This window comes from Argopecten irradians, chromosome 7 (genome assembly GCF_041381155.1).
Source record: "Argopecten irradians isolate NY chromosome 7, Ai_NY, whole genome shotgun sequence".
NCBI lineage: Eukaryota > Metazoa > Mollusca > Bivalvia > Pectinida > Pectinidae > Argopecten > Argopecten irradians.
This window is the reverse complement of record NC_091140.1, coordinates 28,327,190-28,349,258: the sequence shown is the minus strand read 5'-3', so window position 1 is coordinate 28,349,258 and position 22,069 is coordinate 28,327,190. Positions and strand designations below refer to the sequence as shown.

The 22,069-nt window shown below is 33.4% G+C and overlaps 1 protein-coding gene across 4 annotated transcripts; it reads left to right on the top strand.

The window, feature by feature from the left end:
- Positions 1–271: 271 nt before the first annotated feature.
- On the top strand, positions 272–18,502 carry LOC138328047 (armadillo repeat-containing protein 3-like). Of its 4 annotated transcripts, XM_069274641.1 has the most exons (23): positions 273–385; positions 767–823; positions 1,698–1,815; positions 2,042–2,167; positions 2,412–2,483; positions 2,731–2,906; positions 3,206–3,332; positions 4,897–5,036; positions 5,843–5,978; positions 6,269–6,388; positions 6,862–7,014; positions 7,377–7,485; positions 8,002–8,178; positions 8,592–8,801; positions 9,126–9,250; positions 9,491–9,629; positions 10,300–10,407; positions 11,772–11,783; positions 14,608–14,628; positions 16,149–16,358; positions 16,956–17,118; positions 17,332–17,427; positions 17,849–18,502. In XM_069274641.1, exons 2-23 carry the CDS (start codon positions 776–778, stop codon positions 17,957–17,959), a joined length of 2,697 nt encoding a protein of 898 aa, XP_069130742.1. In that variant the 5' UTR covers positions 273–385; positions 767–775; the 3' UTR covers positions 17,960–18,502. The 4 variants fall into 4 exon arrangements, with proteins under 4 accessions (XP_069130745.1, XP_069130742.1, XP_069130743.1 ...); XM_069274642.1 differs by lacking the exon at positions 11,772–11,783; XM_069274644.1 differs by lacking the exons at positions 10,300–10,407; positions 11,772–11,783 and having other exon boundaries at positions 272–385.
- The last annotated feature ends 3,567 nt before the right edge of the window (positions 18,503–22,069 follow it).

Sequence of the window (22,069 nt, the reverse complement as noted above, 5' to 3'; positions counted from 1 at the left end):
TTGTAAGATCTCATCAAGGACGTATATGACTTATAAATCCTTGATCTCATATTACGTCCTTGGCCTTTCATATTAATCGTGGGTGATTTGATCTAAAACCAATAACATCTAATTAAAAATAACATAGATTACGATCGATAAATATAGTTATCTTACTCGTGGATTCGTATTTGTATAGGCCTATGTGTTATCTGCCACAATCTCTTCGGTTTTCTCAAAAGTGAAACGTGCACCTGTTTGACACTTTATAATTTCGCGCCATCTGTCGACTATTTTGAGAGTCGTCACCAAATAAAGTACACACAAACCGGTGACGTCATATAGCAACAACACACAGCATTTTAATGGCGGCATAGCTGTATCATAAGCATAACAGCTAAAACAGGTAAAGCGACCGCATAGAATAAATTTGTGTCGACATATCTTAATTATTTACTTTGCATGAGTTTTTAAACACATTATTGATATGATCAAATCGTGTGGTGTATTTAAGTGACTGAAACGACGCGTTACTATCCATTCCGCGTATCTTTTCACTGTAGTTTCTCTCTGTCGTTAAAGTAACGTGTTATATATCTTTAATATATGTGTCCATTATGCATTTGTCAGTTTAACCGAACATTTTTATCGAATATATTTCATATTAGATGCCAGGAAAATGGATCATCCATGCATACTATTACTTGACTCAAACATATCTATATTTTTATATGGTCTTCAGTATCATTGAAAAGTTCATCATTGATCTCTACTTCCCATATTGCAGGTGTCAACAATGGGTAAAAAGGTCAAAGAAGACAAAAAACCTCCTCCAGATGATGTGGTAAATACGTTTTCTGATACATTATATACTGCAGTACTGTCTATAATCTTATAATCAATGTTAGTGAAAAAGTTTTGCCATTCAGTACATTGCACATTCCTGTAATAATGTAATGATAAGATTTCACAGCAACAACTGTGAATTGCAACATGTCGATGAAAAATATAGATGATATACCAGGTTGGAACCCTGGATCTTAGTTGAATCTTATTCTACCAATATTGAACTTTATAGATGTGTTCAATATGTAAAGGGACCCAACCAGTTGTCATGACGGAACAGTAATCATGATTGTGTGCATATTCTACTGTGCATTCAGATTTCCTATTGTCTGGAGACGCTGACAAATCTTCAGGATGGTGTTGTTTTATTCATGAAATGAAATGTCGTTTAGTGTATTCAGCCTACTCGTGGATAGGTGGCCACTCTGTTGGTTTGGGCCCCTGCCTCAGCATATTACAATACTACTGTAACAGCTAGATGATTGAAACAGTCCTGCTACACATTTGTAGTAGGAGCAGGAAAATGCATGGCAAAAGCCGAGATCCTCTGAACACTATGATATATATATACAGTATATCCGAATGTGCTTCCAATTGAACTACCTATTAAATTGAAATCGATCCAATCAAGAAATTTTACACAGTAATAGCACAGCACTGAATTGACCATGTCACCTCATCATTGACTTATAATTTCTTCGATTCATTGAATGGCTAGAACCTGATGAAGATGATTTTGTTGTAAAAATTATTATCCATTACACAGGAAAAAAAAAGTTATATTAGTAATTGGTAACCTGATACAATAAGATAATGAGGATGTCCTTTGAAAATGTATATAAGTTGCATGCATTTGTTAAATTCCTTTCCAGTTTGATGTTGTTGCCCTTGAAAGCAGGCAGGCTGGGACTGTGGTTCTGATGCTGAACAGCCCAGAGGAAGAAGTTCAGGCTAAAGCTTGTGAAGCTATCTACAAATTTGTTGAAAAATGTAAATATTTACAATCTTCATTTCCTATCAAATAAAATTAAATAGAATTTAGATATCTGTACACAATATATAAATTAATTGTTTAGAAAATTTTAACTTTTAAACTTACTGCTTTGCTAATACACAATGAATTGAATAGTTGAGAGTGGTTTTTATATTCACCTGTAAAAGGTGACTCTCTATAGATGGACATTGTCTTAATTTAGTTAATCTTTGTTCCGTGTAGGTGACGAGAACAGAAAACAGTTACTGGATTTGGGAGCTGGCGATCCTCTGTTACAGTTGATGCAGAGTGAGGATCGACTGGTTCGTAGGAATGCCTGTATGGCTATGGGCTCAATGACAGCCCAACGTAAGTATTTATTTCTATATAAAATATTTCAAATTCTACTCTCCATGAAATATGACTCTATCAGTGTTTACATATTTGATTTTTAGTTCAAAATCTTTTTAAGAAAAAAAATAATTTGAAAGGTTCATTCAAGGCAAATTTCCATGTTTGGAATTAAGGTTTCCTAAATAATACATTTATCCTGGAATTGTTTTTTTGCAATTAAGCTGTAATTTTGACCTCGTCAAATCATTTTCCATTTCAGCTGATGTCCGTAAATATTTGAGGAAAAAAGAAAGAAGTATACCCACCTTTATATCCTTATTAGCCCCAGAAGGTCTGTATGATAAAAATGGTCAAAATTAATTGATACAGTTTTGTAGAATTAAACTAAAAAAAGGAACAGTTTTATGGAAAAATGAAGAAAAAAAAAAGAAGAAAAAATAATTTCATATGTAAATTCTGTGATCAATTAACTTTGAAATTAACTTTCAATTATCATGAAATCTTAATTTCATGTACAGAAGAGTATGAATGAACACAACATAAAAAAGCTTATTTCTATTTTGTGTTACATTTTACAGAAGATTCCGTCTGTCATGAGTTCTCTGCCCTTGGCCTGTCCAATATGGCCACAGAGTTTAGCAGCAAGTCAGCCATTTATGAAAACGGTGGGATAGAGCCATTGGTCAAATGTCTATCATCAAATGATCCTGATGTCCAGAAAAATGGAATAGAAGCTCTCGCACAGATGATGATGGTACCTTCCATACTTAAGATTGATGTTATTTTCTTGAAAATCATAAAAATGTCTTTTTATGAAATCTGTCTACAAAGATAAGCAATTCTTCGAAAGACCATGTAATATACCAGTTATTCTGCCTTTGGCGAAACAACTGGGTTTTTTTACATACATAATCACATATGAGGTGTCCAAAATCATCAATATCAAATGAAAATCTACAAAAGGAAAAATTTAAAAGAGGTTATCATCTTTCATGTTTATTAATACCGTAACTGTAGAAAAATTGATTACATGATTTATTCTTTCCAATGCAGGACTATCAAACTCGAGCCTCCATTAAAGATGCAGAAGGTCTTGCTCCTATGTTGGAATTACTGAAGTCAGAATTTCAAATAATTCAGAAACTAGCACTGTTGGCACTGGATAGGGCATCACAAGATGGTAAGATTCAAAATGTCACAGCAAGGCATCTTAATGTGAATTAATGGAAACCAGAGTGCCTTAGCTGGCCTTGGAAAACCTACATGGTCTAGTAGGTGACCCAATAACTGTTCACATTCATACAGAGAACAAACCCTGGGAACCTTAGTGAAATACAGAGGTCTCTCATTCCTCGATCCCTCCCTTTGAACCTTGATCGACGCTCTAATTGAGTAATTTTCATGTGTAGATCAAGAGATCTGTAATATGGATTGCAAAATTATATTTCAAAATTGATTCAAGCATACACATGTATTACGTTATCAAATAACTCATAAATTATTACTTAATCATATACACATAATCATAATCATATAAAATTATATTCGCAACCTTCAAAGGCTAAAACGGAAATGAATATTGATACATCAAATGATTGTCATAAAATCAAGTGGAAAGGGTATTGGTTTTTGAATTGAATTGATTTCACCTCCTTGGAAGAAGTAATAAATTGCATAAATCATTAATTGATAGGCATTCTCCTTAAGAAATTCACATCTGAAAGTGTTAGATACCATACTGTGAGATTCTCAGCAGTTTTTTAAGTACCCTCTTTAAATATGATGAATCTTGTTGGTTTTAAATTGTTTTCCCAGGGAGATTTTATAAACTTCCTATAGATATATAGCGCTGTCTGGGATTTCTCCTAGATTGATTTCCTGAATTTCATGCAGGCTGTTTTTACTGTTATGTTTAATATAAATCTGTTTTTGATGAAGTGGGCTTGTCTGACCCTGTCTGTCGCCCTGGGCGGGTAGGGGAGTTGTATCTGATATAACTTCTCGCATAATATCAAGTGATTTATCCATACATGTGGTAGCGATTGCATGTTGCATGTCTGGGTATCAGTTTGTGAATGGGACACAAATGTTCTTGTCTGCCTTTTATTTACTCTTAAGTGGTAAACACTTGACATAAAATTAATGATAAAAAGATAAAGTGTAATTTTACGACCCAAACACTTAACGTAAATTTTGTCAAAATGTTTGGCCCGCTGAATCAAAGAATCTCGGTTTTTTCTGTTTGAGACATTCTGGTGTCATGTGAAATTAATGTCGGACCGTCTCGCTGTAACATAACGTGGTCGACTTTGTAGAAAGAAATGAAATCATAAAATTAATATCAGAAACTAATTTCATATTACTGGATATGACAGTTGACTGCCAAAATTGTTCTGCTAATTAAAAAAACTTTTGACCTTGAAGTTTCAACATTGAATACTCACAAGAAGAAATGTATTTAAGTCTTATTATGTCTGTAAGTTAAACTTTATTTATGTATAGGTATAGTAATATAGGAGGGTGATTGGGCGGTTTAGTGTTATATGCCTTTCACCTTTCACCTTGTCCACCTGGGTTCAACCTCAGCACAGTTGTGAAAAGGTACATGTAAGGGGTTACCTACCCGATCATGTGGGTTTTCTATGGCAATTAAGGTTTCACATTTACCTATTGGCCATTGAAAGTGTTTAAGTTGATAAATATATAACTTGTTTCACAATGGAAGTGTATGTCTTTCCTTACAGCTGAGAATCGTGCGGCCCTGAGAGAATTAGAGGCCATGTCCAGACTGATAGACTTTGTGGCCAAACCTGAGCTTAACGATCTCCACGTGATGGCTGTTATGGTCCTCTCAAATCTCCTGGAGGATTTGGAGAGTTTAGAGGTAGAAAATTATCAATGATTAAAATTTTTTATTCAACTTTTTACATAAGTTGTATAGTCTCACTGATAGTGCAAATGATAATATCCATGATGTACATTTTCTGATGTACAGAGGTACTGACCGCTGATCAATGGTTTATCTCTGGGTACTCTGGCTTTAATTTCCTCAGCCTATAAACCTGGCTCGTCCTTAAATGACACTGGTTGTGAATAGGACGTTAAACTAATAAAACCTAATAAATCTGCAGTTTCCATTCTGCAATTAAACATCTTAAACATAATTCTGTTCAAAGGGTAGCTATTTATTTTGATAAGGTAAGTAACTGAAAAGTAATAATTTAATCTGAGGTTATATGTAGAACTATTGTGCTACACATGATTATTATGCATCAATATAAATATTAATTTACAAATTCCCTGTCTGTGAACAAAATGATGCATGAGAAACCTTACATGTATCGGTATATAATGTGTTTATCTGAATTACACAAAACATCCATTTGAATATTTCATCTGTTTGCTCACTTGCATTAATTTTCCATGAAATGTTTGCTACAAATTTCTTAGACGGACCATCAGTCTCTAGAATATGGGAAAAAATCACTAAAATTGGCTTAATAATATTTGTCATTGTGATGCATCTAATTCTGAAGTTTCAAACTAGATAATCTAGTATTAGAATTCTACTGAGAAACTTGGAGCTCAGTGGCTAGTCTAAGGGGAGATAATCTAGTGTCAGAAGTCTGCAGAGTATGACTGGGCATGGTGGCCTACAGTCTACAATTTTGTCTACCTTGTATATTTTAGGAGGTGAAAGAGACAGGAGGACTAAAACGCCTGGTGGCCCTCATCACAGATCAGACTCCCCCTGAAGAGGAACCCAAGGGTGGGAAAGGAGAGAAAAAGGCGGGCTCAAGGGCAGCCAAGAAAAGTGCCAAAGATGGTAAAATTTGATTAATGAAAATAGGACATCTTGGTGTTTCAGTTTAACATTCATATTCTTATTGAAAATCAATATTTTCCTATTTAACTCTTGATCTGTAAGATGTTTTTAGGTCAAATTATATAACAAATAAGTTATGTGTGTCACTAAAAAAATATATCACTATTCTTTTGGGAAAAGTATCAAAAGGAATATATTTACCCTTTTAATAGTGTATACCTGCTTGCATGAATGTAGTTTAGTTTAAATTAAGTTTGATTTACCTAATTATTAATTTTATTTTTGATCAGGTAAGAAGGGAGGTTCAGAGCCAGACAAAGAAGACACACCCCCAGGAGAGGCTATCATTCCCACCCTACCAGACGTTAAGATGTGTGCTGCTAAGGCTATTGCTCGGTCCGCTAGGAATGGTGAGTTATAGGGATAACAGAGTTATCTCCCCTAGGTCAATGTGTGGAAGGAATTTGCCATTTCTACTTTCATACCATTTTAAGGATAGTTAAAAAGAATTTATCTTACACTTGGAAACCATAAGGAAAACAAAAGTGACATAACCTTTTTTCTTCGTCTTTCAAAATTTTATTATGGTTATTGATAATTTCAGTTTGTATGTATTGTTATTCATCAAATGTGTTTATTCATTTGATTGACATATTCAATTTTGAAAGTCCTATTCACTGAATCAATTTGGCTTTATACCATACATAGTTATAATATATCTCAATAATAAAAAAAATCATTATACATGTGTAATTTCAAAAATTGATTTTATTAGCTTGTTTCATGGTATGGATTTTGCATTGAAAAAATCTTTATGGTGTTAGAAATATTGATTATCGGAGATTATTTTCATCACTGATGTCAGTATTTGTATATATTTCAGCTGAGAATAGAAAGATCTTACATGAACAGGAAGCTGAGAAGATGTTGATACACTTACTGGCTCACGAGTCTACCGAGGTCCAGACCGCGGCCGCACAGGCCCTCGCTGTTATGTCGGAGAATCTCATGGCAAAGGATTCCATCAGGGAATGGGGTAAATAATGCTGTCCTCGAGTTAAAACCACCACAGCTCATTTCAACTAACCACCCTTGAAGACACATTTAGGCTCTTCTAAATCAAAGACTAGACTAGTCCATTACGAAATTCCAGGGATCAATTCAAGCTTAAAAGAATGTATGTGTGATTTGATGGACAAAACAAAGGTGCACTAGAATCATCCCAATATGACTAATAAACTTACAAAAAAAGAAACTGAATTAGAACTTAGAAAAGAAAGTCTGATATATTTATCTACATTTGTATGTATGGTGGATATGTCTGCATGGAAACCTGTCTCATGTATCTAATGTTCTTTGAATAATTTTCATAAAAAGTTTTATGCATTTTTTTTGCAGATGGTATGCAGCCATTAATTAAACTACTCAACTCGGAGAATGGAGATGTCAAAGAAGGGGCGTCCCTAGCCTTAGCTAACCTCACCACCTCTAACAGTACAAACTGCCAGTACGTATGTTTGGTATCATTTTATATCAGTTGTCCTATCACATTTTGGGATCTATTAGTTAACAAGATGGCCGCATGTAAGGCCGCCATCTTGGATTTTGATAGTTAAAATTTTTTCTCAGAAAGTACCGCAAGGATCTTTCTAAAAATGTAGGTTCCCAATGACCCTAGCTTATTGCTTTATTACTTTTAAGGGCCTATCTGTTAATAAGATGGCCAAGTGGCCGCCATCTTGGATTTTGATGTTTGTGTTTCATATTTTCCATATTGTTGAAGTTAGTTGTAATAGTTTTCCATTTATGTTTTCTTTCAGTATTGCATTGTGTTAAACAATTAAGTCGATTGGTATTTTAAATTATGGATCCTATTAGGGAACAGTTACACTGACTGAGATTAAGAAGAAAAAATTAAAACCGAAAAGGTTGAATAATACAATTATTTATTAAAACCTAAATTTGTGAGGGAATAAAACTTTTCTTCTGTATATTTAAGGTCTAAATCTGTTTTTAATTACAGTGAGGTCAGCAATTTCAGTGGTACAGAGATTCTAGTAAATCTGCTGACGGACCCTCGGGAGGAGGCGGTGGCTAATGCTGCATGTGTCCTTACCAATATGGCTACAGAGGAGGCTCTCCGTATGGAGGCCCAGGGGAAAGGGGTCGTCACCACGCTGATAGAAGGCCTTAAATCCAAGTAAGTCCTCAACAAATTTATAACACCCTTACAATAAGTTTTTATAACCTGGAAAGAGAAATCGAGGATGTAGCAGGAGTAAATTATATGTTACTGAAAGCTACCATCTCCGCGGTGGCTGAGTGGTTGGTAGTTTTTCTCTGGGTACTCCGGCTTTCCTCCACCAATAAATCTGTTGTCTTTAAATGACCATGGCTGTTAATAGGATGTTAAATTAGTAAACTGAGAACCAAATTGTTGGTGTTCAAAATTTCCGATTTTAACACAATCTCACATTTTATGAAGACCACGATTTGTGTCGTAGGTAGCCTTTATAGACAGGTTTTTATTGTATGTTGTAATGTATCGACTGATGAAACCAAAATTTATGTTGTAATGTCTGAATGTCACACCCTCCCGTATTTCTTTGACAGAAACACAACGGTCCAGGCCAAGACCTCCTTGTGTGTTGCCGCCTTCGTGTGTGACTCTGATTCTAGAGCAGAGTTCCGAAATGCAAGTGGAATCGAAAACCTAGTCATACTGTTGCATTCTGGGAATGATGAAGTGCGGAGAAATGCATCGTGGGCTATCACAGTGTGTGCAGTAGACGAACCAACAGCTACAGAAGTTTGTAAGCTAGGGTAAGAAAATTGTAAAAATATTTTAAAGGTGAAATGCTAGGATATCTTAATGTCATTTCTTTCGCTAAATTTATCAAAGTTGTTAATGCATGTATTTTGTAAGTCCTTTGTACCGTCCTTTGACAGAGAAAGTCGTAAACACTGCCAATGCACTTTTTCTACCCATTTTTTTTCAACAGTTGTATTATTCTTTATCATTTAAAATTAACTGAAAATTAATGTTACAAAAACTTTTTCCATATCTTTACTTAGAGATTCTCTTTATATTTTATTTTAGAAAAAGGATATGTCAGTATTCATTTTTGTCCGGATTTATATTTACAGAGGTATGGAAATCCTACAGGACATCCAGGTGTCTGGAACAAGGAAGAATCCATTTGCTGAAGCAGCCTTGGAGCGCCTTCTGGACAGTAATCTATCGGCCAAGTACGCCCTCACAGGAAACCTCAGTAAGTATACCTGTAAGCAAGTATAGTAAGTATATATATATATGATATCTCTAAGCCTGAACTATATCCACTCACAGGAACCAGGTATATGCCCTCATAGAAAACCTTTATTCTAAAGGTTATGGTTCTAAAAATAAACATGCAAATAAATATCAAATCTGTCTCTTTTAGAAACCTGGAAGGAGAAATCAATATTAATTTAAGTAAACATCCTCTATTTGTATGTCTGAACTGTTTCAGGCTCAACAAACCTCATAGAGAATGGTTTCTACGATGCTGGGCAATTAAGGACAGGCAGCAAGTTCATGACAATTGAGGATTGTTGTCAACAAGAGCTCAACGACAAGCGAGCTGTTCTCCTGGTCAACGCCAAGGCAGCGTAAGTGTCCACAACTTGTGTAATAAGTACATGGTTTAGCTCTGAAGTCATATATGAAAAAGGCATCAATTTAATTAAATGTTCATCTTTTTTTTTTAAATTGGAAAATCTTACTATATTTTTATTCAATTTGACCCAAAAACTGTAGCTTCAATTGTCTCTAATTCTTAATTGCAAGGCAGATAATTTCTGTCTATAATTTTCCTTATTCACGAATAAGCCCCTACCTTGTAATAAGCTTCCCTGTGTCCATAAAATGTTTGCAGTTCAGTAAAACTAATGCTTTCTGTGTATATCGTTATGTGTAATGTACAACATATATGTTTCCTGGTCAAGATTTGTAAAACAAACTTACAAACAGTATGGCATTATCAATGTGTGTGTTTTAATTAATAATACTGGTATATTGACCGAGTGGTATGTATATAAAATGGTTATGGATATTTGTAGAGACCTTTTCCAAATATATGGCAATTTTTTCACACACAAGGGAAAGTTGAGCAAATTGTTTGAGTCAGCAGATATCAAAATCATGTGTTGTGACTTGATTTTTATGAGAGAGTAAAACTTAAGTAAGTGATAGCGCAGTAATCAGTAAGCTGTTTGGAAAAGGTCTAATTGGTTGCGGGGTGTGTTGTGTATATATCTGTCGTGTCGTCTGTGTTCTCAGCCCGGCCGCTCAACAGTCGTCATCCCAGCAGGAAGTGGAAGTCAAACAGGAGAGTTCCAAAACCAGTGTCTCGGGCAAGTCATCAAGAACAGGACGCGAATCAAAAGCGTATGTATCAAAAACACATTTCTTTCCGAAGGGTTTAATTCTTCGCTATTACTTCTGCCTAATTAGAATATCTCAAAGCCAGTTATTTAACTTTGCTACTGGTAGATTAAAAAAGATAGTTTCTTGGGGATTTTTTCTGTCAGTAAAATGCATTTAAGCTCTTATATTTAGACTACTGCATTTCTTGGTGCATTAAGATTCTGCTTTTGTAGAAAATTTAAGTTTGTGCTGCTTAAGATCTTTTGGGAATGGTATTTCCTTGAAATTGCTCTTTGGATTGCATTCATGAACACTATCTTTCATATATCTATTTAAATTATTCAGTTCTTCATAGCCTTACATAAAATTATATACTAGATTTTATTCTATAACAAGTTAAATATTTTTTAATATGGTGAGATCAGAAACAAACATTATAAATGAGGGCTGAGATGATAAGACTGATTCCGTGTCGTGTTGTCTTGTACATTATAACTTATATAACCTGCTGTGTGTTCACAAGTACACAGTTACTGACAACAACAACACATATAAGTACTCCACTGGATATAGGGGCCCCACATCGGAGTTAATCGGTATGTCCGTTCGCTCGTCCGTCTGTCTGTCAATTCACGATCCGTTTCCAAAAAATTTCTCGAAAACTGATAAAGGGATTATTTTTGAAATTGCTATTGGTAGTAGCTGATTATAGACAAGGTTTTTGGGGACATTGACTTATGTATCATGGTCATATTTGTTTTAAAGAGGTCTGGAAATTCACGATTGCCACAGTGGCATTTATATGGGTTAAAATTTGAAATATTGTCCAATTTCAATGAAAATTGCTTATATGAGGTATTTGGAGTCATTATAGATATCTTTTGTATGCAAGAACCAAAATTGGCTGCTTGAGAGAGTACACTGCATGTACTACGTATAATAGTCAACTTAGCAAAGGGCTGAGCTCTTTCTGACAGAACTTTGTCAGTTTTCTAGTTCAATTAATATGATACCATGCTTATTTGTAAGGAAAAAAATAACTAAATCCAAAAAGCCTAACTTTTCAGTATTCAAAAGAAGTAAAAAAAGGTTTCTTTATTTTCAGAAGGTTTATGTCCATCATTTATGTTTGATTAATTTAATGAATCCTAAAAATTAACTTATACACAAAAGCAAATAAAATCACCAAGGTTATTGGAATTTATTTTCATAAAATGTTTATGAACCTTGAAGAATTCAATTATCTTATAGACTATAGTGTTCATATTACTAAACCAGTGGAGTACTGAAATAAGCTGAACAAAAAATTAATTTTAATTGGTCAAGGTTTAAATGTTTGGTAATTTTGACCAATCACTAACTGCCGTTCCATTTCCTGCTTCCAGTGCATCACCTCCGTAAGTAGCACATTAATCTGTTGTGTGTGCCTTTCTGCCCATATAAGGCTTGGTGCCCCACCCCTGTGACCCAGAGCCCCTCCTCGAGGGATCCCTATTAATAATTTTTGCCTTTGATGTTGCAGCATGCAAGAAGATATTATTTATGTATAGTTATGCATGACGTACTCGAATATGTTTTTATTTTTTTTCAGCTTTTTTTTGCCAATTTACACTTTTGACACTTTTTCAATTAAAATTTCTATGACATTTTTTTATAATTAGATGTGTTGATTGGTTTGAATTTTAAATTTATATCCATATCTGATTCCAAAAGTTTTTTATTTGAAAAAAAATGCAATCAAGAAATAGGTAGAAATTGACCTCATGTTATTCAGAAATGATATTTAGTTTTCACTATAAGCACACAGTTTTAGAGATTCCCCTAAAGTGAAGGCTGTATTTTATAATGCATGTTGTGTAATTTTGTATGTACATATGCATATATACCTGGTATATATATATACAATGTATGTATTCAGTATTGGTGCTTTGTAAAATACATATATATGTTTATGTGTCCAAAATGTATTGTGAAAGGATATATCTACACCTTTTGTCTTTTAAATTGCTATATGTATGAGCATTTTATGTTTAGGAAATTAAATTCTGTTTTTTTTATCCGTATGTCCTTTCTCATGGTCATCCAAGTTAAACTTATGATATATCCATAAACTTAAATGATGTAGCAAATTATCAATTACCAATAACCTTTTGAAAAATGTAAATTAATATTTCATATGAACTGAGCCTTATAAATCTACGATGTTGATTCTATGAATCCCTCCATTATTATTTGTATTTCATATGAACTGAGCCTATAAATCTACGATTATTTTTGTATTTCATATGAACTGAGCCCTATAAATCTACGATGTTTGAAACCCTCCATTAATTCAGATCTGTATTGTTGTTTATTGTAGATATTCTGGGTATCTATACCATTTGTTTATTCCAATATTAACCCTTTAAGGTGTGCTACTATTAAAGGCTATGGGAACATCTTATATAACTCCCAGCTGCCGAAGCCCATACTTATCACAAATCATCAGAGCATGCAGGCACTATACTAATAAATTTGTTATGTGGATAGATTTTTTGCATGGAGAAAATCATCCATTGAAACTTCATTTATCTAAATAGTAGAGATCCAAGATTTCATCCCAATTTTTTAACAAAGGTGGCCGGTTTTTCTGTATTGGTGTAAATTGAAATGCATGTACCGAGTTTAAATTGAAATAGAATTGTCTTAAACTGAGATGTGAATTTCTTCCGATTTCTACTCATGAATATTGTCATCATTAATATGAATACTTTTATACTCATGAATATGCATGTCGGTATTAATATGCAGACATTCCTACTTATGGATATGCATGTGATGTTGAAGTTACCATTGCATGTTGTTAATCAAACTGAATTCATAAAAGGATATTGCACGATATACAAATGTACCAAGTCCATGCACTGATATTGACATAGCAATCATATCAAAATATCATAAATTTATAAACACAATCATAAAAATGTAATATGAGTAAATGAAAAAAATTTTCATGAGGATGTATATTTTACTCCCTATCTTTTTAAAACATTGACTTGTAAAAATTTAAATAAAATTATAACTATAAAATGAAATTGCTACAAATGCATATATAAATGTGGAGAAAATCACTCAGGTTCTAGCATGCATTCTGCATTAATGAATTCTACAGTCTCCTCCTCAATGTATACATTTTTACCTTAGTCACTCCAATAATTATTTTGAAATCATTTTACTTGCCATGTAGTGTTATATTTAAGGGACATGTAGTGGTTATGGTGTCTGACCTTCTATTTATGAATACCCCTTGACCTCTGGGTCACTGAACTTTCATACTGTAACAACCCTGAATGGACCAATAGATTGATAGTAGAATGTAAAAACCAAATTAGGAACCAAGCGTATACACATTTAAAGGGACATACTGATCTAATATCAGTTGTAGTGACAAACATACAGGTAGACAAAGGAATTACCTATAGAAGTTGTCAATAAAATAGTAGTTGTAACACTGAATATTGAGGACTATATTCCAGCAATCACAGAGATTAAAGTGAACAGTCGGGCAAGGATGGCTAAAGTCGGTAAAAATGGTGTGAATGTATCCAGTATAATTTCTTATGAAATAGAAATAGAATATCTCTCGTCAAAATCGGTCTGCGTACGAAGAAATTAATTTTAAGTATAGGAATCCTAAAACGTCCTCCCGGCTGACTATATCGGTGGTTACATTTCCACGCAGCCTGGCTTTCAATGCTTCAACTTTTATTTATTTCAATGGTCAGAACTGGGAAATGTAAGCAGAACTTGACCGTCCTATTAATATGTGAGAACTTTTGGAAGGCCAATGAACGCATTTAGACTGGTTTTCTTTGCCCGACTATTCACTTTAAGTATAACTCAAATGAAAACATTTTCTCAACTCTTAGATTGTGTCCCCCTCGTTTGGAACAACTAAAATCTATTTTCCATTGTCAAATTTTCGGATTTCACTCATTTACCCCTGAATACAGATTAAGGCTCATCTAAAGCAATGACTAGTCCAGTCCATTATGGAATTTCAGGGATGAATGAGTTAAATTATCCACACTTGTAGTTGCTGGAACTGTTAGAGTTACTTCCCCTTCTTCAGTACAGGTCTTGCTGCTGATCATGACATCATCATATTAAACTTTAGATATTAATATTGCATGAGTCTTTGTCAGTTTAGATTTAAACTTAAAATCCTGGTAACATTTACAGGGAAGACACCTGTTCTCCAGTGTAAGTTTTATCATTGTGTTCATAACCCGAATTTGTCGTCATACCATCTGTTGCCATGGTAACTTAGTTCTCTAATATGCCTAGCTGTTACTGTTACATTTAAAATAGTTAAATTTAACAAGGGTGTTTTCTGTGGAATGAATGTTTAATGCTAATTATTGTTCTGTTGTAATTATATAATATGTTTCCCACTTGAAAATGAATATGAATATTATCCTAGTTTCATGTAAAAAAAATTTACCTCAACTTGTTGCTTTAGTTTAGTTTTTAGATATTAATGCTTAGTTCACATATCGGTCAATGTTAAAAAAATATGAAACCTTTCAATTCACTAATCAATCCATTAAAATTTCAGTATATGAACCCAATTAGGGGATATTTTAGAATTTCATGTTTATAAGCACAATCACAAAATTAAGATATTTAATAAAAGATAGAACATTTGTGTCAATATTCTGAATTAAAGAAAAAATAATTTTCACTGAAATATAAATCATCTACTATCTATTTCATACAAATGTATGAATGAAAAGATCATTTCATAGAATTTGATATTATTATGAGTGCACGGTCTACATGCCTAAATATGTAATACATAGATGTAATTGCTCAATTTTCACTGAAATTTGGGAATTCAAAACAAAAGAGTAAAGAAAAAGAATAGTATATATCTTCTTGCAATTTTTCTTAAATCTGTTTCTCTAAATGTTTTAATAAAATTTACATAAAACATGTCAGTGTAGTTGTTTAGCTGCTTATTTGTTGTATTGTGAAGTTACATGGTGAAGGTAAACAAAGCTCGCTTTATACCTTGTAATCTGCCTAAATAATATGATTATTACATAGAATGTTTGAGTGGTGTCGTCATTCTGTCTTTGCAAAAATAAAGAGTTTAATTATCTCCCCTTGTAGGTCGGTATTGATTGTGACGTCACGTGTTTGTGAACATATATTTATAACCCCATCTTTTTGAGAGAAAATGATGTAAAAATCGCTCGAAGAACAATGGCATCAAGACCTTCCTGCAAGGCAGATAACTCTAATCTGCAAAGATGGAATAAATTGAATGAAAACAAATATACAAGTAATATGTCAGGGTCTCCAAGAAAATTTGATTTTCTAGTGACTATTCTTTGTTATTGGTTTTAGTTGCAAAAGTTTTGAGTGTGAAAAATTCATTTTATAATTGTATAATCCAATATAAATCCGGACATCCTCTCCGCAAAGTGATTAAAACAGAAAAAATTTAAATATATGACAAATGATAATATGAATCAATTTAATGCTGGTCTGTAGTAATTTTGTTGTCTTCAAATCATCTCGTTTTCTTTAGAAAAAGCATGAACAAAAATTAGAAGTTCCCAATGCATTAATCTTATTGACAATTATTGTTTATTACCTAAATTGTATACTTTATTTTGACTTAAGGAAGTGTTTTACATATTTTTGGAAATGAAGGCTTTGTTTATATAATATACAACAATAATATCAACCTCAATGATTCTGTTTAATTTACACAGGAAGAGTCGGACACAGAGAGATCGAGAAGAAAAACAGCGCGAGGAAGAAATGCAGGCACAGTTACTAAAAGAAGCCATGTCCCAGGGCGGTCGAGACAACAAACCATTCGAACTTCCTACAGATCCAACTCTACTGAAATATATAGAGGAGGTGACAGAAAAAATCCAGCCTATTACCTCTGTCCATGAACAAGTCACCACACTGGCCAGGTAAGGGTCGCAATGGTCATTTAATTCTTACAAATAAATTGACCTAAAACTCCTAATTAACTGCTTTATTAAGTATTCTATGCAGCCAGCTACAGAAGATCAAAATTCTTGTGAAAATTTTTAAAATGCACATGAATATATAAGTTTGTCACTGGAAAGTACATTGTCTTTATTGTTCATAACTAAATTGTTTATGTCATGTAGTCAGCATAAAATCTTTCAGGGATTCCTTATTTTGAGGGTTGATATAATTTTTTGTCTGTTAGAAATCCCATTATCAAAGTCATCAAAAAAGATTAAGGATTTTTATCTCGAGAGACACGTCTTAATTTGAATTGTGTTAATACATAAGGGAGATAACCATTTAGTAAAAATGTGTCTTGGCGGTTCGGTCCAAAATGGGGTGGTAGTACCCAATTAAGGCAATCAAATCAAGATGGCTGAAGAGATTGAAAGACAGCAAAATTAAAATTTTCTATGGAAAGAAAACAATATTACATTTAACTAAAAATTACAAGACATTTTGGGGGGAAAAAATGATCCTTTTTTGTTGCCGTATAAAAAATGTACCTTGTAAATTTTGGCATATTTTACCAGATATGTGGCTGACAAGATGGGTGGCCCTATAGAGAAAGGACAGCTCACCAACTTCAGCTGGGAATTGCCGATTGGTCAGATTAAGTTTGAACTGAAATCCAACGTTGTCCCAATCGGCAAGATCAAAACTGGCATACATATCCACCGAGCCCTGCTCTTCAAGGTAAAAAAACTACAGATTCCTTGAATAAATCTGCTACATTTTATGTTGGAGAATATGCTTCCTGAACCATGGATGTTTTGAGTATTTTTTCTACTGCTGTAACTAGCTTCTTACCATTAAGAGTTTAACAAATAAGAAGTATGTTAAAAGAAAAATTGTAATTACAAAAGCATATTATTTTCTCTTAGTATTATTTTGTATATTTTTTACCAGACCCTTGCTGACCAGATAGCTGTACCCTGTACACTGACCCGAGGAGAGTATAACAGAGCCTGGAACGAGGTTATGCTGCCCGATAGTGACCCTACGGTCAGTCATTGTACAGTCTAATTATACAAAAGTCATTTAATTAGGATTAACCCTTTGACATGAAGATAAACAAAAACATATGTTAAGTTTTTTAAGATACCAAAATTAATTCACAAAAAATAATATACATGTACTTTGCAGAATTGAAATGAGTATTTGAGATTTTGTAATTTGATAAACAGAGAAAATCAAAAGGAATGTGTGATAGATATGTTGTGGTATTTCTGAATTCCTTGAAAAAAGGAATAGAGAAAAACAAACTATTGTTTCCATTAAAGGCACTATTAACCAAAACTGAAAAATTTTTATACCTGTGCCTTCATATGTAAGATTACATTTTCTGTTTTATTTATTTACCCATTTTGTTTATTGATCTATGTGTTTATTTATTTAATTTATTTATTAATTAATATATTTACAGCCTGGTGCCCCCAAGTTCCCACCAAGAGCATTTATAGTGGACCTTATACATGAGCCAGGACACCTAATGAAATCTGATACCCCAGAGGCCATCACATACCGAAAGTTATAGTCAGCAAAATAAACAATTATACATAGCAATATAAATAAACAAATGTGAGACATCGGTTGTTACAAAAAATGTGATGCAAAACATCAGTGTCTTATTTGGAATTACATCTCGAACATCCTAACTTTGCTTTTTTGCGCAGTTTTCATACACCCCTTGTAATTTCATAATAGACTGATCCAGCCTCAGAATGAGAAAAGTCCAAATATATCCGGGGGTGAATGGGTGAACTTATGGATTGTCAAAGAACAGGTTGACAAGCAATATCTGTGATACACAAATATTCTAAGATATGAAATATAGCTTGAACTTCAACACAGATTAATTTATTATGTACACTTGTATTTGAGTATTGATAACTTATAAAAAGCTGTCCAATTTTCATATGAACAATGTTCTTTACAAACTATTGTTATATTTGTTACAAAGATTTGTGTAATTAGTATAATATTTATATGTGAATTATGAATTGTATAATATACATGTGTATGTAATTCTTCTGTGAATAGGGGATGCATTACTTTCAAATAAATGAATCAACATGTATCTTTTGTCATTTCTCATTTTAGCGGGAGTTTCTCCCCTTTCAACAAGTTTTGTTTCAATTTCTTCCTGAAACTGACCCTTGAGATAAATAAATGTCAGAAAGCAGAGGATTGCTATACATTTAAATCATGGCCTCCATTCATAGTACTGAACCTAGGACTACTGGATCTAATACTACACCGAAAACAAAAATATTTACAAAACACATCCCTTCCCTTATTCCTTCTTTCCTCACTCCCTCCCTTCCTGTTCTTGCTTGATTGATCCCTTCTTTCTTGCCTGCTTGTTTGCATCCTTGTTTGCTTCTTCATTTTTAAGTCACATGAGACGAAGTCTCAAGTGACCTATTCTAATCGCCTTTTGTCCGTCGTCGTCCGTTCTCCGTCGTGTGTTCTTAAACAATTTACAGTTTCGACTTCTCCAAAACTGCTGAAGCAATTTCAATGAAATTTTGCACAAATCTGTGGCCAATCAAAATTGTGAATTATATGACCCCCAACCCATCCGCAGGGGGCTGTGGGAGTGGCAAAAGGGGTAAAATTGACTAAAATTTCAAAAATCTTCTTCTCCACTCACAGATGTGGTAGAATCTTCAAGCGAAATATCAACAGTTTCTAGGATGTACTGTATTTTATGAAAGATGAATGTATTTCGTCAAAAAACAATGGATCGAAAAATATCACTCCACTATTTGTGATATGACGATTCTCAAAACTCGGTATATAGAATTAAATCCGCCAAATCTCAGTATAACTAAATGACAAACAAATATGTATATATATTTGTATATACTGGTAATTAAGCAATAGTATTAAATGTGCATTAAGTCACACGATTGATTTCAGACATAACACAATAAGTAGATGAATTTGCATATACACCTTAATATATCAAACATATCCCCCCCCCCTCCGATTTTCGCTGACTGAAATGGTCTGAAAATGCACGTTTGAAAGAAAAAATGTCCTCCTGCGAATTTTCGTACTTCATTTTAGAAAATTTCCGCTACGCGGCGCATTTCCTAAAACGTTCAAGCACATAATGTTCAAACTTTTCATAAGAAAAATTCAATACACATGAACTAGACTAAAACTGTCCATCAAGGGATTATACATTTTATTTTTTTTAAATGTGTCTTTAAAAGATTAATTTGTATATATGTCTTTGCAAAATAGAAAAAAATTACCACGTTAAGAACGCATAACAATCATCAAAATACATCGTAAAACTTAACTCAGCCGTTTTAAGTTAAGTCGTAGTATTTTTTCCGATGGAGATCTCTTATATTTAGAATTTCTGAGTAATCAATTGATGAGTTTAACATAAAAAACAATCTAGAAGATAACATTTGGAACTTCACTAGAAGATAACATTTGGAACTCACTAGAAAAAAAAAACAATTTTTTAAACGTTTTTGGAATCTAGATTTAAAAAAATAGGTAAAACATTATATTTAACATTATAAAATACACATATATTCATAAAACAGTACGATGTGTATCGATCCCTTAAAAGGTCTAAAATTTCTGGTGGGGCCATATTGATACGAATTGTAGCTTATTTTCAGATCCCTGTGTTCAGGAATCTTGTCTAAATATACAATCAACTTTTCTATATACACAATAATTTATACATGTAGATGTTGACATTATGTCTATGTAAACTTATACAATTGCACTATAGTTTCTAAATTATCAAAAGAACGTCAAACTTCTGTGAACGAATAAAGCTAAAACCATGCCTTCACTTGTAAATAGGTATGAACAGTTCCATGACATTGTATTTCTGTCGCATTAAATAAACATGTTTATTGTATCCATATTTTTAACCCTCAATTGGGTGTTTAGCTTTGAAATTTTCCACTACTCCTTTTCTATTACATGTATAGTTTTCCCCACATTTACTTTTACCAATACATTCATATCCAATTTTCAAATAAAGATATCTTCTCTGAACCGTCCATAGACCTCCGATTTACTTACACGCCTTGAATCAGTATTAATGAAACTTCACGTGTACTCTTCTGATACAACAGGCATCAACCACCCTCATTGAATTACTTTCGCCTCACCTATGTAAAGCGCACGTGCGATATACTCTTCGACTTTCTTTTTATAGCTGGCACCACAGGGATCTGGGAATTAGTTCTAGTTTATATCATTACGGCCCATAAAGAAGATTAAGATGTTTCCTTGGTCAAGATAAAATAAAATAGATAAAAATCACCGAATCTATTATTTGGACCCCTAAAACGTCTATATAAATGTTCTGTGGGTACTTTGGTTGGTCCATATTGATATAACTAACTTGTTCTCAGATTCCTGTGTCTTACACGTGTACACGTGCACGTGTAAGTTATACCTGAGCGGACAACATATAGACCATATCCGACTATCGGGCGACTTGTGTATAATCGTGTACATTTTGTACAAGTGTAGGTAGGACACGACTTGCGACTGTATGAGGATACCACTTCCAGCCAACATTGAAGTGAAGAAATATGATTATGTCGAAAAACTGGGCAACGAATAATACATGCTAGAATATGGAGATCACTGCATTAGAAAGAATACAGGTAAAAATATATTATCAACATTTTAATAGCATTGCATTCAAAGTGCACATAATGGATTGATTGGAGTTTAGATTTCATTTTATTTATGAAAACGAAAGGAATCGATTCTAATGTTTGACTTTTCAAAGATGCATTTTAATATTGCACTAGACTATACTCGTATTAATATATACATAGGTGTCAGTCTTACTCAAACGTATGTGACTGTACTATATTCAGGATATTTTTTAAATAGTTTTACAAAAATGTGCATATGATCCGCGTTTTATGTTATCTCCTCCGGAAGTCCTCCGGATGTATCAAGCCCCTGTGGTCTCAGCAGAGCGACACGGCTAAACGCCCAATACTACCCAATTATACCCAAGAGTACCCAATAGTACCCAATAGCACCCAATAGTACCTAGTAGTACCCACTAGTACCCAATACTACCTATAAATATCTTTTATACCACTTTTTTATAACAAAATCTTTTTGATTTTGTTAAGTTAAAGCATACTTTACTGTACCTTATGCAATTGATTTTGTGTTAAATTGTGTGTTTTGAAGCCAAATATCGTCCGGAAATGACCCAACACAACGATTAAATGCCGAAAACTACCTGTGATTATGCTATATCCGTGTCTCGTCCGTCCTGCTAATTCAATGGCCATGGTCACAGAATGAAAACAACGTACTTTGTCCATTCTAAACTTTGTCCAGTAAATTTATCAAGACTCATACCAAACCATTTCGTGTACACTTTAAGTGGAACTTAAGTAATATAAACATTTTCTTTTGGCCAAATCAAATAAAAGAACCCAAGAAACAGTTTTATCATTTCTTACGGAAACTTATATATATATTTACTAGACGTGTTGAGAAATGAAACCATAGTAGGCCTCAATAATAATATAGCAATGTTTATAAATCTTAGTTCACAAAGGTTAGAGAGCTATTTGCTATACTCTGTGAAGGTTGATAAATTGTAAATATTCGAACAGTTCTTAAGAAA

Bases quoted from the DNA above. Each gene is read 5' to 3' on its own strand.
- LOC138328047 (XM_069274641.1), top strand. From the start codon at position 776: ATGGGTAAAAAGGTCAAAGAAGACAAAAAACCTCCTCCAGATGATGTG. The intron at 5,979-6,268 runs GTAAAATTTGAT...ATTTTTGATCAG, and splicing joins CAAGAAAAGTGCCAAAGATG to GTAAGAAGGGAGGTTCAGAG. The intron at 8,179-8,591 runs GTAAGTCCTCAA...TTTCTTTGACAG, and splicing joins ATAGAAGGCCTTAAATCCAA to AAACACAACGGTCCAGGCCA.